At 47.6% G+C, this 15,555-nt stretch overlaps 1 protein-coding gene across 1 annotated transcript in view; it reads right to left on the bottom strand.

Moving 5' to 3' along the window:
* PARD3B (par-3 family cell polarity regulator beta) overlaps positions 1–6,362 on the bottom strand; it is a 361,423-nt gene extending 355,061 nt beyond the window's left edge. Inside the window, exon 1 of the mRNA XM_072341851.1 lies at positions 5,949–6,362. Within this exon, the coding sequence (XP_072197952.1) occupies positions 5,949–6,068 (120 nt within the window). The 5' untranslated portion in view covers positions 6,069–6,362. The remainder of the gene's footprint in view (positions 1–5,948) is intronic.
* Between the last annotated feature and the right edge of the window lie 9,193 nt (positions 6,363–15,555).

The raw sequence follows: 15,555 nt of genomic DNA, 5'->3' as shown, positions 1-15,555 counted from the left end.
AATATGGAGCTGGAGGGTGTTTTCGGTAATGAAGCAATAGGTCTTAATGCCTAGGAATGCTGCAGTTATGACTTTAGCGTCATTAGGAAAGCCTAAAGAATGTCATACTCACTGGGGGAGGAAATCTGCTGCTTCAGTAGCAGGATGCGAGATGGCACAGTATGGCACAATCCAACTGACTTACCATACGGAGCAGTTAAGGAGGAAAGCAGTCACATAGCATAACCCAAAGATAAGAACTGCATCCATTAAAAAACAAAAACTTATGGTTTCTAAGAAAATACCAACAGAATACCACCCTCCATTTCCCAATACAGCAAGCAAAAGCATCTCTCAGTACTGTCCCATGCCAGAAGGGATATTTTCTAACATCAAAACTGTCATACTGCATTGTACATCCCCAGCTGGAAATAAAGATATGAAAAACACCATTTGGGGGTTGAATTTCTTCTTCACTTCCCTACAAGACTACTCAGAGCTTCTGCACATATGGGCAGGGAGCACCAGGAATCAGTCACTACTGAGGACTTCAATGGCTTCCATCCACAGCTGCTCTAACGCCCACTTAGTACAAAATCTTCCCTGTCTCTCAAGCAATAACAACTGATAGTACTCAGAACTTCATAAATCCCATCTGGGAGACAAAAATGAAAGCTCTGTGTTATCACACGGGCTGATGCCTGACCTGCACTATTTCCAGGAGGAGTTACTCTCATTTTGCCTACTGAATTTCCACTAGTTTTACCCAGCTCTATCCCTTAGCAGAGCTTCTGCCCTCAAACAAATTCACATCAGCACAAGTTACTGGCAGCAGTCTGCTTCTTTAAAATAATAATAATAATAATAATAATAATAAAAAAAAAGCATCCAACAATTTTTCAAGTTACACAAGTACGTGAAGCCTTATAAGACATTTTGTATGACATGTCTGACTTTAAGTCCAACAGCAGTTCTTGTTTGGATTATAAACACCTGTTCAAAAGAGAAAAGGAGATTGGAAATCTACCAAAAACTCATTACATCAACACTAGTAGCTACGAAGCAGTACAGAAACAGACCAAAACATTTTTTGCAAAACCGATAGAAAAACACTGCCGCTTTTAACTCTCAGTGGTTCAGAATCACCTTATAAATTCAATTAACAATGGGATAAATGGAAAGCCACCACCAGCAGCTCATATACAGTTCCCCCTCCCAGAGTGTTTGCAACACTCACGCATGGAGCAACATGATCAGTGTGTGGCAGGTATTCAGCAATAAGCCTACAACACGCTGCTCAGAGCATTAAGTATTTATACAGCTCAAAGGACAGAGCTTCTACATCTTTGCCAACTGATCACAGCTATGGCAATCCAATTCTTCAGTGCTCAAAATTGTGATTTCTAAAAATACAAATCTGCAGGACAAAGCAAAATTAGCAGTCCAGGACAAACAACTTATAAAGCAAGTTCCAGGTCAAGAGCATCTTGGTTCCTGTGACATCGCCGCTTAAGGAATGCTCATAAAAATACATGCTGTAGAACTTATTTAAACCATGGAAGGGTTTCGTTTTGTTCTGCTATTACTTAATCTAGGAAAAGAGCCCACTTTAATCTATAATGGCTTTGTGAAACAGCCATTTTGACTGCCAAGGCCACAAAGACACGTGCCAACTTTGAGAAACCCCTGTCCTTGCTTTTACCTGGACCCCTTCCAAGACTTCAGCAACTCCACCCAACCGGAGCAGCAAACCGGCCAACCCACGGGAACACCACCAGGCAGTCCTGCTGCAACAATGAATCCAGGAAAAGCTATGGGAAAAAAATATTTGTCAAAAGTATCTCCCGCACAGTTACAAGTTAAGGATACAACTCCTACAAAAGAACACCACCACAGGCCACCAAAAAAACCTCATCCTTCTGCCACTCCAAAGTAATTTCCAACATAAATGAAGCATCACTAGCATGGGAAAGTCAATAATGGCATTATACAAAATATTTTGAAGTAATTGCCCTCTTCCTTTTTCTTTACCCTGCCTGCTCATGTGGACTCCTTTCCTGGATGTGAGTCAGCTGCCATCATCTCACACAACTATAATGGAAACACAGTGCATCAAGTTCTATTCTTTCTTAGCTTGCTATCATAGCAAACAAACTTGAAGGTTCTCACATACACCTGATATCTTCTGAAAAAATATGTTATGTTTCTACAAACATTTTTGTAAGCATAAAGTTCTGAGTAAAAACAAATTGCCATTTCTTTCCCCCACCCCCACCTCACCCCCCCAGCCCAGACAACATTTTCAGAGAAACTGCAGGAAGAAAACTACAGCTCCGTCTGCCTGCTGGCTGATTTGCAACAGCACCTCATTCCAAAAAAACATCACGTTGTGAGACAGACAAGAATAGAGAGAAAGGGAATGATCTACATTATTTTATTTTATTTAGTAAGAATGAGAATGCGATCTAGACAGTCAGCCTGCAGCTCTTCCAATCCATCTAACTTGGGAAGATGGCCAATGCCATCTAAACAACTCAACATTTTTTCCTTCACTCACAAACACATCATTCTCAGATCAACTCAGCCACTGTTATTACTGCTTCCCATTCAGTCAGACTGCCGACTGAAGTTACCATCACCACCACAGAATCAACTTTTGCATAGCCTCTTCATTGGAAACACAGACTTCAGTGCCCATTACAACTGTTTACCAAGCCCATGCAAGACAGTCCAACTAAATATTTGACCACATCAGCACTCCCAACAATAGGCCCACAGACACGGAAACTACACTCACTTGAGCATAGAACCTTAACTACAGGTAACTAGCAAGTGCTCCCCAAGGCACCATACAATACCAAGCTACTAGAAACAGCAGAGAACTGGGCTGACAAAGGGATCACTAATGATGCTGAATCCACCTACCAGCTGGAAGCCTGAGCATACACACTTCCGAACAGTAAAAGTAGACCCCAGCCGGCAAGTTAAATCAAACATCGCTGCACTGAAACAGTTACCCCTGAGATGAGGCAATTCTCTGAAAACTTATCTACAAGCAGACAATTAACAAAACATTTTCTTAAATCCAAGCCAATTCACATCATGCAGTCCCAGAGCAAACATTCTCTTAGTTGACACTGTCCCAACAGAGAGAATCAGAGATGTGCCCATTCAGATCTACAACAGTACTCTAAAAAAAATCACTGCTAAGATTCATAACAGCAAAAAATAATCAGTTTGCTTCTTCAGCTGTAACAAAGGCCCCGTATTTTGTTTCTGTTAATGGCAGTAATTGAGCTTTCACAATGAAATTTCACCAAGAAATCAAACCGAATTTGCTGAGAAAACCCAGCAGGCTGCAACAAGCCATCACTTGCTGAGTTCTCAGCTATTTACCAAAAGTCTCATGGAAATGCAAGACTCGGCCATTTGTTGTCTCAACAATGTAAGTGTAAAGAGGTGCCGAGTACTGTAAGTCTATCACAAACAGAAATGCAAATACCTTACAATATAAGTGAATTAATATTCTAATCTCACATCTTCCCCTTTACCAGACACCAGAAATCCATTGCATGACTGCAGTGTAATAGCAAAATTCTGCTTCCAGAAGAACCCTTGAAACACAAAGCCTCTCACACACATTTCTGGGGCATTTGACAGTACCAAAACAAAGACAAAATTCCCAACGCTTGTATCCTAGCTACCTTCTTCATTTTCCATTCTGCAGCTATGAGGGTTGTTCTGATGTTCCTTACACCTATTTTACTGCCTTCTCCAAATATTTCAGGCACTGTAACAATAACATTTTCCATTTTTTTAATTTTTTTTATTTTTTTTTTAAGTTGATAATGCTCAAAAATCACATCAAGCACACCAAGTGCCAACAGCAACAGCAGTATTCAGCCACAGGAAGCATTCCAAACATTCTAAATATTTTGAAAAGGAAAACAAATCCTCAGTTATCTTTCACACAAACCTGTTCATGCGCCCACACCACTGAACAGATCTCAGCTGATTATCCTGAAATAATTCCATTCTCCCTGTCTCCCATTCTTTGGGAGTCTATGTTGTACCATGTTGTAGTAACTAAAAACTTTTTGAAAAGTTAATCATAGAACGAGTTGAGGAAGAAAGGCAATGGCAGAACACCCCATCCTTCCTTTTCACTCCATCTGGAAACACTGCAGAAGGCAATGAGATGAACCATTTGTAGAGCAAGCATGAACTGTCAAACCAACCCCAATTTTTACCTCTGCAAAAAGCACCAACTCCAGATAATGTTTGATGAGATAAGACAAAAATCAACATCCTTATCTTTTTGGCAAGTTCCACTGCAAAACGTGTAGACTACAGAGCAATTAAGCAAAGCACTGCCAAAAAAACAAACAAACAAACAAAAAAAAACCTGCTTAAACTTCCAGTGAAGAAGGAGGAGAAACAGAGCACATAAGTCACCCAACTTGAAATAAAACCTGTCTGTATTGCTCAGGCCCTTAGGCTGCTTCTCCCCTCTCTACAATTCCTCCTTCAAGTTCCGGACCACCACTGTTCAATGCAATCAGCAATTTCTGACCACACGGGCCTATACCTACTGTGCCCAACCACCATGCAGAACAGGGAATTGGTGATGTCTGGGAAGTGAGCTGCAGCCTCTGGCTGTCCTACACAGGAGACTGGAAGGTTCAGACCTCACATCCTCTGAATGAGGCATAACAGATGACTTATGAGCATGAAAATCATTGCCTACAACTATCACCAGAAGAACAAACTGGATACAAAACCTTCAGATGTGTTACACTGCACATCCCTTGAGATACTGGGCTTTTACCCCTAAACACTGATTGCTGAGTATTCTGGAACAGGAGGGGCCTTGCCTAGAAATGCAGAGATCCTGCTGTCCCTTCCTTAAAAACAAACAAAAAACACCAAGAAGAGGAAAAGAAGAGGTTGTGGGGCTTTGGGGACAGAAGTGATGTATTTATACAGAAGTGTTTTAGGCCACCTTTCAGCTGTCGCTATGACACTGACTCCAGGCCCGTCACAAACATGGGCTGAAATTAAACTTGAAATTTACACATTCGCCTCAACAACAACGGCGGTTTCTGATAACCCCCATTCCTGAGCAGTGGTGAGACGCCCATCTCCGAGCTTTGAGGCACACATCAGCGCACACCTCACCAACTGTTGGCCAGAACAGCCTGAGAACGCTACCAACACTTTGCAGGTACTGCACACACAATATTCACTGTAAGATCTTTATACAAAACACGTCAGGCTCTAAATGTTAAAGACACTGAAAGCACTGCAGACAGTGACTGCTATCAGCTATACTCAGCTGCTCACGATGGATCTAACACATCAGTAGAAGTTTCCCTCAGAATAAACCTGCAAAGCAGAACGAGACCGTTATACTCCCAGTTCCATACAAGGGCCAGCACACAGCGTCGGGCAGAAGAGAAAGTAGCCCGGAGCGCCCAGCAGCACCGGCAGTGCTCGACGCGGAGTGCAGCCCCGCCGGGCCCCACGAGAGCCCGCAGCCGGCAGCTGCTGCGCGCAGTGCCAGGCCTCCCACCAGCGCCGCGCGGAACCTCCGCACCTGCCTCTGCCCGGAGGAAGGGAGGGGAGGAGGGGGGGGGGTGTGGAAGGAACAACGGAAGGGTATTTTTCTGTTCCTTGACACAACGCGAGAACTTCTCGCACGCGCTGGCGGTCCCCTCCCGACACAGGCTGCACGCAGGGAGCAGCCGGTGCGGGACCGCACGGGTTCGATAGAAGCAGCGCGAGCTCCGTTTGTGCCCGAACCAAGTTTGTTTGTCAACACGCATGGCGGAAACATGCCGAGCCCTCGGGCACCGGCCCGCACAGCCGCAGCGCCGCGCCGCCCGCACGGCCCCGGCCGCACCCCGCGGGGCAAGGCGCGAGCCCCGGCCTCCCGTGCGGGCAGCCCATCGCCCCCCCCCCGCGCTCACCTTCTCCTGGGCCTTGCGGTAGCGCTGCAGGGCCTGCTGCGTTAGGTCCCGCACGCGGAGCTGCCCGTCCTTGCAGGGTACCACGATCCCGGTCCTCCCGAAGCACACGGTCACTTTCATCTCAGCGCCGCGCCATGCCCCGCCGGCCCCGCCAGAAACTCGGCCCGGGGGCGGCGCAGGTGCGGTCCGGGAGCACCGGCAGGTGCGTGGCTCCGGCCCCGCGGCGAGGGCGGAACGGCAGGTGCGCGCGGTGCCCCGGGGCCGCGCACGGGCAGCACCGGGAGCGAGGCCGCGGCCGGCGGCCTCCTTCCGCCGCGGCGGGCCGCTGTGCCCGCCCCTCCCCGCCCGGCTTCTCTCCGGGGAGGCGCGGGCCGAGCCGGGCCGGGCGGGGCGGCTCCTCGCGGCGGGGGTGCGGCGGGGCTCGGCGACGGGCCGTGAGGATACCGCGGCGGGGTCTCGGGGCCCCGCGGGATGCAGCTGCGAGCGCCGTGCGGGCCCGGGCGCGCGCACGGGGTCACGGCACGTGGCCGGGGCGGCTCGGGGCTGCGGCACGCGGCGCGGTGCGGGGCCCGATCCGAGGGAACTGCGTGCAGCTGTGTCGGGTGGTCGGGCTGGGACTTAGATTTTGCACCAGAGGGTGGTGGGGATGACCTCGAGCTGCCCGATTACAAGCGGCGTTTGAACAACGCTCTCAGACGCAGGGTTTGCGTTTTGGGTGCAGAGCCTGGAGTTGGACCCAATGGTCTGTGTGGCCCAACGAGGGATGCGCCGTAACCTCGTGGCCGCACGGCCCTTGCTGCGTGAAGCAGCGAAACAAGCCACGTGCAAGCCATGTGCAGGCGTGCGCTATCCAGCCCTCGCCCACCGCGATCCATCCCACGTGCTGTGCTGCGGCGCACAATACAATACCCGCTCTGCCCCGTGCAGCAGCACACAGACACAGCCCATTGCAGCCACAGCCCCGCGCCTTGCATACAGCAAAGCAACAGCACAGCGTGCCCTATGTCCTGCCTTCTCTGCTCCATGTGGGCCTGGGCAAGGCCTCGTGCTGTGTGTGCTACTGAATCTGCCCTCACCCTGACACAGGGCAGCTCGGCACTGCTGCGGTTGCAGCGGATCAATCTGCCCACATAAATGCATACAACTGAAAGTCACCACAAACCAACGAGAAAGCAGTATAAAAATACCTCAAAACCACAGCGTGACATCACACAGCACATGGGGACTGCCGCTGCAGTACGAATGAACGCCCCACCAGTTCAGATGTGTGCTTGGAAAAGCAGCCCATGTTCTGTGCTGTGTAACAGCCTCACACCAGTGCTAGAACCATAGAAATATTTGAGTTGGAACGCGCTCTTAAAGACCATCTGCCTGTCCAATGAACAGAGACATCTACAGCTCCACCAGGTTCTCGGGTCCCTGTCCAGTCTGACCTTGAGTGCTTTCAGGGACAGGGCATCCACCACATCTCTGGGCAACCTGCATCCTTGCTGTAAAAAACTTTTTCCTTATAACCAATAATTTCCAGAAGGAAACTGTGGAGCAGGAAGGCTGGGCTGGCCACACTGCAGGCAGAGTGGGACATGGTTGGACAGAGCCACATAAACTCCAGCAAGCAGTTTTGTGCTGGTCCTGCAAGAGCAGAATGGGCTGAGTCTGGGGCTGCTGCAGTGGCCCCAGGAACAGTTCCTCTTCTGCTTATCAAATCCTGGCATGTTTCCATCAGCTTACAGGATTTCTGGGTAAGTCACAGAGAAATAAGTCTATGAGACCATGCAGAGAGCTGCCCAGAGTATGAATGTGGGCTTGTGTGTGGATACACAAATGTGCATCCAATATGCTCTGAATCAAAAAATAATAATAATAAATAAAAAAAAATATTCCCCAGTGCAAAGAAGCTCAGAGGAAGAAGAGCATTGCTTCTTCAGCAGTGCCCACACCACTGCTCCACCCAGCTGCTGCAGGCTGACGTGTGGACCCAGCCTCGATTACAGAGCACAGATTTTGGGTTAATGATTGACAGCAAGAATAAAGGCTGCTCTCCCTCTGCCCCTCTCTGTTTATGAGCGAGGTGTGACACATGGAGATCTCTAAATGTGCATGTCAACCTTACAGAATCTGAGACTGTATTTAATTATCGCACATCAGCAAGGGGAGGGAAGGCTGCAGCAGATCCCCCACTGCATTTGCTGTCTGACAGTGCTTGCCTGGGCTGTACGTAATATCACAGATCAGACACTGTGTGCTGTGGGTGCAGCATGTTTGTTTACTCTGAAGCAGCCCCAAAGTCTTTGAAGCCAGTGAGTAACAATTAACACCTACATGGTGAGGATTTGCCTGCAATACCTTTGTGTATTACATATGCACAACGGCCTGAAAAAAAGCCCTGGTTCTTCTGGGAGTGAGTGAAGAGTGCGCTGCACTTTCTCCATTGGTGAGCCTCCTGCAGCTAACAGTGCAGCACAGAAAGCCAGCACATACATCTAAGAAATGAGTCATCACTGTCCTCCTTATTTTAAGGAAAATGCACCAACTTTTAAACCAATTAATACTGGGCTCTTGCTCTCACTGTGCTGTTCAGGAGGAGCTGCCTGCTCAGCTCTCTGGCTGACACCCAGGCCATGCTTTGCCCTGAGACCATCACCCTTCACACACCACACTCTGGCATTGCCCCAGAAAGACTCCTGCTCCTCACTGCCCCAGCTGCTCCTTCCCATCCTTTCCCTTTCTTGTGCCAGCATGCACAGTTGCAGCTCTGTGCGATGAGATGCTGAAAAAAATCATTCCTGTGATTTTTTTTTATTTTTATTTTTTGCCAGATTAGTTTTCATCCAAATTGGTTCTGCAGAAACCAGAAAATCAGCAGCCATCAGAACTCAGTGCCGTGGCAGGGCGTACTGCGCGTGCCGGCCTAGGGGCACGGTGCATCAGGACGATGGTGTCTCCCCAGGGCTCACGCTGGCTGACAGCACTTGGCAGGCAGCCTGGCTGCGAGGGCTTCATGCATAAATACATATACATGGCCATGAGATATGCTCCTGACATTCACATATCAGTTTCGCAAGAGGGGATGATCGGATTTAACAGCTCACTGTCACTGCTGTTGTTCTTCCTCCCCTTCCATTACCCTTTTCCAACCCCTGCTCCTTGGATATCTCCATGAGCATCTTTGACATACCATGCCATGCCAATGCCATGGCCGGTGCAGACCAACCCCATGCACGAGCATAAGGCTCTCCCACCATACTGCCTGGTTCTGGGGCAGTGCCCTCGAGACATCCCAGCCCAGCTGCTGCAGCTGCCATGTTAGCACAGGGCCAGCCATCACGTTGCATGTAAGACTTCCCAGTTCATAGCTGTCTAGGCTGAATGGCCCTTGCAATTTCTCTGTTACTGATGAAAATGGCAACAGGGATAATTGGTACTTTGCTTTTATATCTTTGAGATCTTATCTGAAGAGGCCCAGTCTGCCGGTACCAGTAAAGATTCTCAAGCATTGTGCCAGCAGACATGGACTAGTTGAACAACTTGCCTAAGAGCTCAGAGGAGATGTTCCTAGTTTTGCTGCTAACATGACAACACAAGCTCTGACCTTTAATTTCTGGCTCTCAGCAGCGCCTCTCTCCCACGCTGTCACCAACAGGCGTGTTGCTGATTGACGTCAGTGGCCGTGACTCCCAGAGAAGAAGCACCCACAGAGCTCCTGGTTGGTCTCTTTTCCACCATTAATAAACCATGGAAGAGTGACAGAGTGACCCTTGAGCTCTGTTATGCTCCAAATGTGCCACAAAGGTGTTAACTGCAGGTACTGCCTTTTGTTCCTGGTCCCCAGCTGGTTTGGGTTTGGGGGTAAAGTTGAACCAGATGAAAAGATAAAACATTGTCAATGAAATCCACCTCATATCCTCTGGAGATCTGATTTGTGATTCTTCAAACTTTTCTTCTGTTAACACAGTTGAATACATTTGTTTGCTCCTTCCTGCATGTTGTTACCAGCAAAACCTCCAATTACTAAAGGCAAAAAAGGTCATAATTCCTGCTGTTAGTATTTTGCATTTCTCCTAGCCTGGATAATGAAAATCAATAAAACCACTTTCCCTGCCAAGTCTCAGTGGTACAATGTTGGTGAATAAAAGGAGAGGAAACTAACAGCGTTCTTGAGAACTGTGGTAGAATTTTAAAAAATGCAATTAAAAAAAATCTATTTGCAAGCTACTTGAAGTCATATTCTTCCAAAGTTTAATCTGAACCCCAATTCAACTTGAAATAATAAATAAAGGAACTGTGATATAGACTTGCAAAGTAAGATGATTCTGTTTCCATCTGTGATGCCAGCCTCGGTTTACCCTGAATCTTCTATCCACTCCTGTAACAATATTGATTGAGTTTGACAAAGAACTTTTTAACACCTGTGTTCTGCAAGGGCTGTACAGCCAACCCTACAACTCCTGAGACACCAAAATAACAGTGTGGAACCAGATGAGGGAAATACTGTGCTAGTTCATCAAGGTGGGATCACATCTTCCCTTCTGGCTGAGGAAGGGCCTGTCCCACTGCCATGCTGGGGGAGATGCAGGCTGGTGGACCCCGTGTCCTAGCCACACTCTGCCCGTCCCCATCACAGACATTACATTATCACCACATCAGTGCATCCTGCCAGGCTGCCAGCTATCTGACAGCATGTGTGTGTCCACATAAGGAACAGCTGAGTGCTGATCTGAGCACTGGGGGCTGAACCCATTCTGCAGTATGGAATGTTTTGTTTACAGTAGGATACTTGTGTACACTTAATTGAGGGTAAGAGCTGTTGATAACAAACTATTTACAGTGTGGGCAGGAGATGGCTCCATCTAAACAGGTCTAAACATTCATAAAAGTTAGGCAGGTACAGAAATTATTCCCTCGAAAAACACCAAAGGTATGTTCAGAGAAATCCAGAGGGGAGGGAATGTCTAAATAGAGACCCAGGGGAGGATTAAGTACATGAGTTACATGTTAATAGATTTCTCTGCCACAAAGTATGGTAAGGACTGCAGTGATATGATCTCTGTGACTTACAGAGAGAAAGAGAAGCTTTCTGAAGCTGCTTTCAAGCATAGGTTGATACAATCCCAGACTTATTTTTTACTTCTGTCCACGTATCTCAAAAATCTTTCACACAGTGTAACTTTGCCTTTGGCTGCTGATGTCATTCTTGCTCCAATCTCAGTCTTGCTTTGGGAGAAGGGCAGTTCTGAGGTCCCTGCCCAGCAACAAGGCCATGTGCATCACTCCCTCAGGGCCTCACCCATGTTCCATCCATGTACAGTATAGCTGGGGCAGCTTCTGTGCCAGAACATCTGGAGGGAGCGGGGTGCCCTTCTGCTCCACAGCAGCATGGAAATCCACAGTGCTATGCAGAGGCGATGCTTTGTGTCAGCAAATATCTGAGTGAGCTGGGAGGACGCCTGCCCAGCCCTGAGGTCTCTGATGCTCCAAAGTAAGGCTGAACTACAAGCTGGAGGTTTCTTTATTACCTCTGTGATAATGTCAGCCCTGTTGCACCGCTTGGGATGTGGTAGGAGCTGCTCTCCGTGGTGACCTTGCTCATTGCTGGGTAGCATAATGCACGTGTGGGGTGCTCAGCACATTGAGGTCATGCAGAAGCTCACAGGCTGCTCTGAAAATCAGTCAAGCTTACTTTTTTCTCACTGGGGTTTTGGACAAAAAACTTCAGTGGTTGTACTGGAGGAATTCAGCTCTTGAACTAGAGAAGAAAATGAAGGTACTGCCCTTTTATTACACCACGGACTGAGAAGATTCAGGTTAAAATCCTAGGGCCTGTGAAATCAGTTCTGATACAGAGCAGAATGTGTTATATATATGGTTTAGAGCCTTCTTGACCGTGGGGCTGGAGACTCCTGTTCTGCTGAGGACAGCTGCTGGCTCCAGCACACCAGCGCTGCTGCAGAGCTGGCACACAGCTGCCCACTGATGTGCTCCGCTCTCCCTACCCTGAGGGTGCTCTTGTGGAAACGCAGTGTGTTCATCTCTCCTTGCTCAGAGCTGTGCCTTAAGGCACAGTAAGGCCTTTGATTATCTGAGAGAGAAAAATCAAGTTTTCAAGGGCCGCCACTGGTTTCTATTTAGTAGTATGTCATTTTCAGGCTTTGCGTACTTCCAGGTTCTAGCACTGATTTCTTTCATTTTGTTTTATTAGAACGTGGGTTTCATTCATCGTTCTGTTTGCAGCCATTATTTGGGCTTGCTAGCAGCAAATCTATAATTGCTGTGACCTGACAAGCATATATAATTTTAATGAATATACACAATTTTGAAATGTCTGTTTTAACATAGAAGTCAGGAAAGGACCATTTATATCACAGATGAAGGTGTGGTCCTCAAAACAGATTCTCACTAATTCTCGGTTTTCTGCTTATACTTTCTTTCTCCCCCTCCCTTTCTTCCTTCTGGACTATTTCATACTGTCCAGTAATATGAGCTACAGATGCTGAAAGCTTTTACCCTTTTTGTCCCAAAAGCTGAAGGATTTGCTTTAAGCATGGAGCAGATGTGGACTGCCAGGCCAGAGCAGCCAGGGTGACCTCAAGGAGTGAAAGTTTCAGTCCCTCAGACCACAGATCACCCTCGAGCAGTGCGGCTGGGAGGGACAGAGCTCAGAGGAATGTGAGCAGCTCTTCCCTCCCTTACCACTGAGGGTTTGCTGAGATGTGGTGCCAGTGAGAGGGTGAAACAGCCCTTCTTGCCCTCCACTGTTCTGGGAGGCAGGGAGCACAAACCTACCATTCCTGGAGCCTGCCTTCACCCATCAGTGCTGCTCTCCTCCTGTTGGTCTTTCCCTCACTCTTTGCCATCACTAACAAAAATGATTACTGAGCACTCCACTAATTGCTCTGTGCTCTGCAGAGGGTGCCTATGAAGCTATCTGGGTCAGGCATGCCAGGCACTCGCCTTCCCTTCAGCGCTTCACAGGGATGCTCCCTCATATGATCCTTTTTCCAGATGGTCCCTAATCCCTGCACATACACCAAATCCTTCAGCTATGATTTCTTGACCTCCTCAACAGAGATTCCTCTCCTTTGTATCAGCACATAGTGTTCTTTCTGTTTCTATGACACTTCACAGTATTTCCCAGCAGTGTTTCAAAATTTTCATTCCTTTTCACTTTCTTCCAGCTTTCACACCTAAGGTAGTGGCCAAACACAGCAAGTGGAGCCAACAGCATATCAGTCTGAATCCTGGAAACCAACACACACCTTTTCTTCCACAAGGCACTTCATTCACACAGATGTTTTCTCCAGATGCTTCTGGAACAATCCCAAATACATTGAAGGTGAAATATAAACAATAGCAGCATCTGTACTCTCTGACATCACTACCAGATTCTCCCAGTGAAACCTCAGGTTCCCATCCACTCTTTTCCTTCCCCCTACTCCCTTCTGCCCCAGAGCCTGAGCACTCTGATCCCTTCGCTTCCTGTGGCTGTGCAGGGTGCAAACACAAGCACACCTTCCAGGCATGGTGCTGAGCTCCAGCCCCTAACTGGGCCCAGGGTGGACGTGCTGCCATTGGCCTTTTCCAGTCATAATGCTCAGTGTTTTTGATGACAGATTAACTTTCCTACAAAGAATTTTCCTGCGAATAGTTAAAACTCCCTGATTATCTCAAGGGCTGAGATTTGGCCCTAAGCATGTGCAGCTACTCAGCATTCTGGCAGCGAAGTGCATTTTGTTGCTATTTGTGAGCTATCCAATATCCTGTCTTTTGTATTCTCACCTCCTTCCCCTTTCTTTCCAAGGTGCCCAATAATGTATTCTCCTAACAAGTGTATAATTATTTAGTTATTGCACCGTTTTATGATTGCATTGTTGGTAATTGCTCAATATTGCAAGCGATTTATTAGTAATTGCTGAGTCTTTCAGATCTGTCTTCAGTAGGAGAACAAATAGCATCTTGCATCAATAGACATCAAAGTCTTCAAGAGGGATTTTGCTTTAATGATCTTTTTTTAAACTATCTTCCCTACCACAGCCCAGAGGGCTGGAGTTTCTTTCTTTAAACAATAGCTCAAAGTTTCACTCCCGCCCAGCAATGGAAAAATACATCACATCAGCCTTTGAATAGGGTTTTTTGCTATAGTGCAGCTATCACCTTGTAGCTTCATCTGCTTCTCCTAGGATTTGCTGTATGGTACATGTTGTCTGTGTAACTCCTCAGCCTACCAAAATCTTCATGCAGCTTTTTGACAAGAATTAATCTGCAAGTGGCTTTCAGCTATTCCTGTCCTTTAGGCCATCCCAGGCTGACTTCAGTGGGAATTCACAGGTGGGGAAGATGGGAACTCCCCTTTCGTTAATACTTGTACCTTCTGTCTTTGTGCTGAACCCACAGCCATTTTCTCACACTCTTCCTCTTGAGCGATTTCTCAGCTTCCCACCAGCTACATGACAAACTTGGCCTGCCCCAGCCTGGCTGTGTGGCAAACAGGAAAGGAGTTTCCAGCTCTCAGAGTGCCTGGCGCTGTGCTCCAATCTCCACCGCCCTCCCTGTGTGAGTGCAGGGTAACAGGCAGCACCACCCCCTTCACTCTGCTCACCCTATTTGCTGGAAAGAACACTATTTTGACAGCTCCAAGCTGGACAGAAATTAGTAACCCCTCACTAATGGGGTGGCTGTGTGGCAGCACTATGTTTTTCCTGATTAGTGTGTCAGCAAAGCATATAAGCACATGGATGGACAAAAGGGAGAAACCTCAGGTGAGTGCCCAAGGGCTGACTGGGTCCTAAAGACGGTTTGGCTTTCTGCCCTACCAGGTACTGCTCTGCTGGATGCACACCCAGGGCTATGGAACTGTGGCACCCAGAGGCGTTGTGTACATAATCCACCAGCTTAGGATCCCACAGTCATAGATTAACAGATCAGGACAGAAATACTTCTACCACCAGCTTTCCTCATTGTTCCAGGAACAAACTGATCTTTCCTTCATTTGAGAAGAAAATTGTTTCCTACTGAAGTCACTGCTTCAAGTGGGAACCGCCTCTGTCGTGGGCTCTTCCAACACCTCCTTTGAAGAGGTTCCCAGCAGCTGACTGACGTGTGTCCCTGAGGACAGAGCTGCCGCCAGGCACTGCTGTGGGGCTGCAGGCACTGCCCGAGTGCTGCAAAACTGCAGGCGGCTGGGGGATGAAACCGACAGCTGGGAGCAGAAAAACAAAGGGGAACAGAACAGCAATGCCACACAAAACAAATCTATCATCCATTTCATTAGATCTTACGTCTGAGGCTAATGGCATTTTCCCTTTGCTATCGTTTAATCGGGATGATGAAAGGAGAAGCTGAATTTTGGGGGTGAGGTGCAAATAGTATTCTTGTTAGCCAAAAGCACAGCTGAAGGGATTTCAGAAAATAAACATAGATTGTGATTGTTTGGTGAAAGCTGAGGGCTTAGCAGGAGCTGGAGCTGCTTAAAGAGGAACAGGGAAAAAAAGACTTAGGGTTCCAGTCACTGTAAAGCTAATGCTGGAGGCCAACATGTTGATATTTAAAATAAGACACGCTGTTTAATAATAAATAATATTTTCCAACTGTAATTATTTTGCCCCAACAT

Source organism: Excalfactoria chinensis, chromosome 7, assembly GCF_039878825.1.
Source record: "Excalfactoria chinensis isolate bCotChi1 chromosome 7, bCotChi1.hap2, whole genome shotgun sequence".
Lineage (NCBI taxonomy): Eukaryota > Metazoa > Chordata > Aves > Galliformes > Phasianidae > Excalfactoria > Excalfactoria chinensis.
The sequence above is the reverse complement of the archived record's forward strand: the minus strand, read 5'-3'. Positions and strand labels throughout refer to the sequence as shown.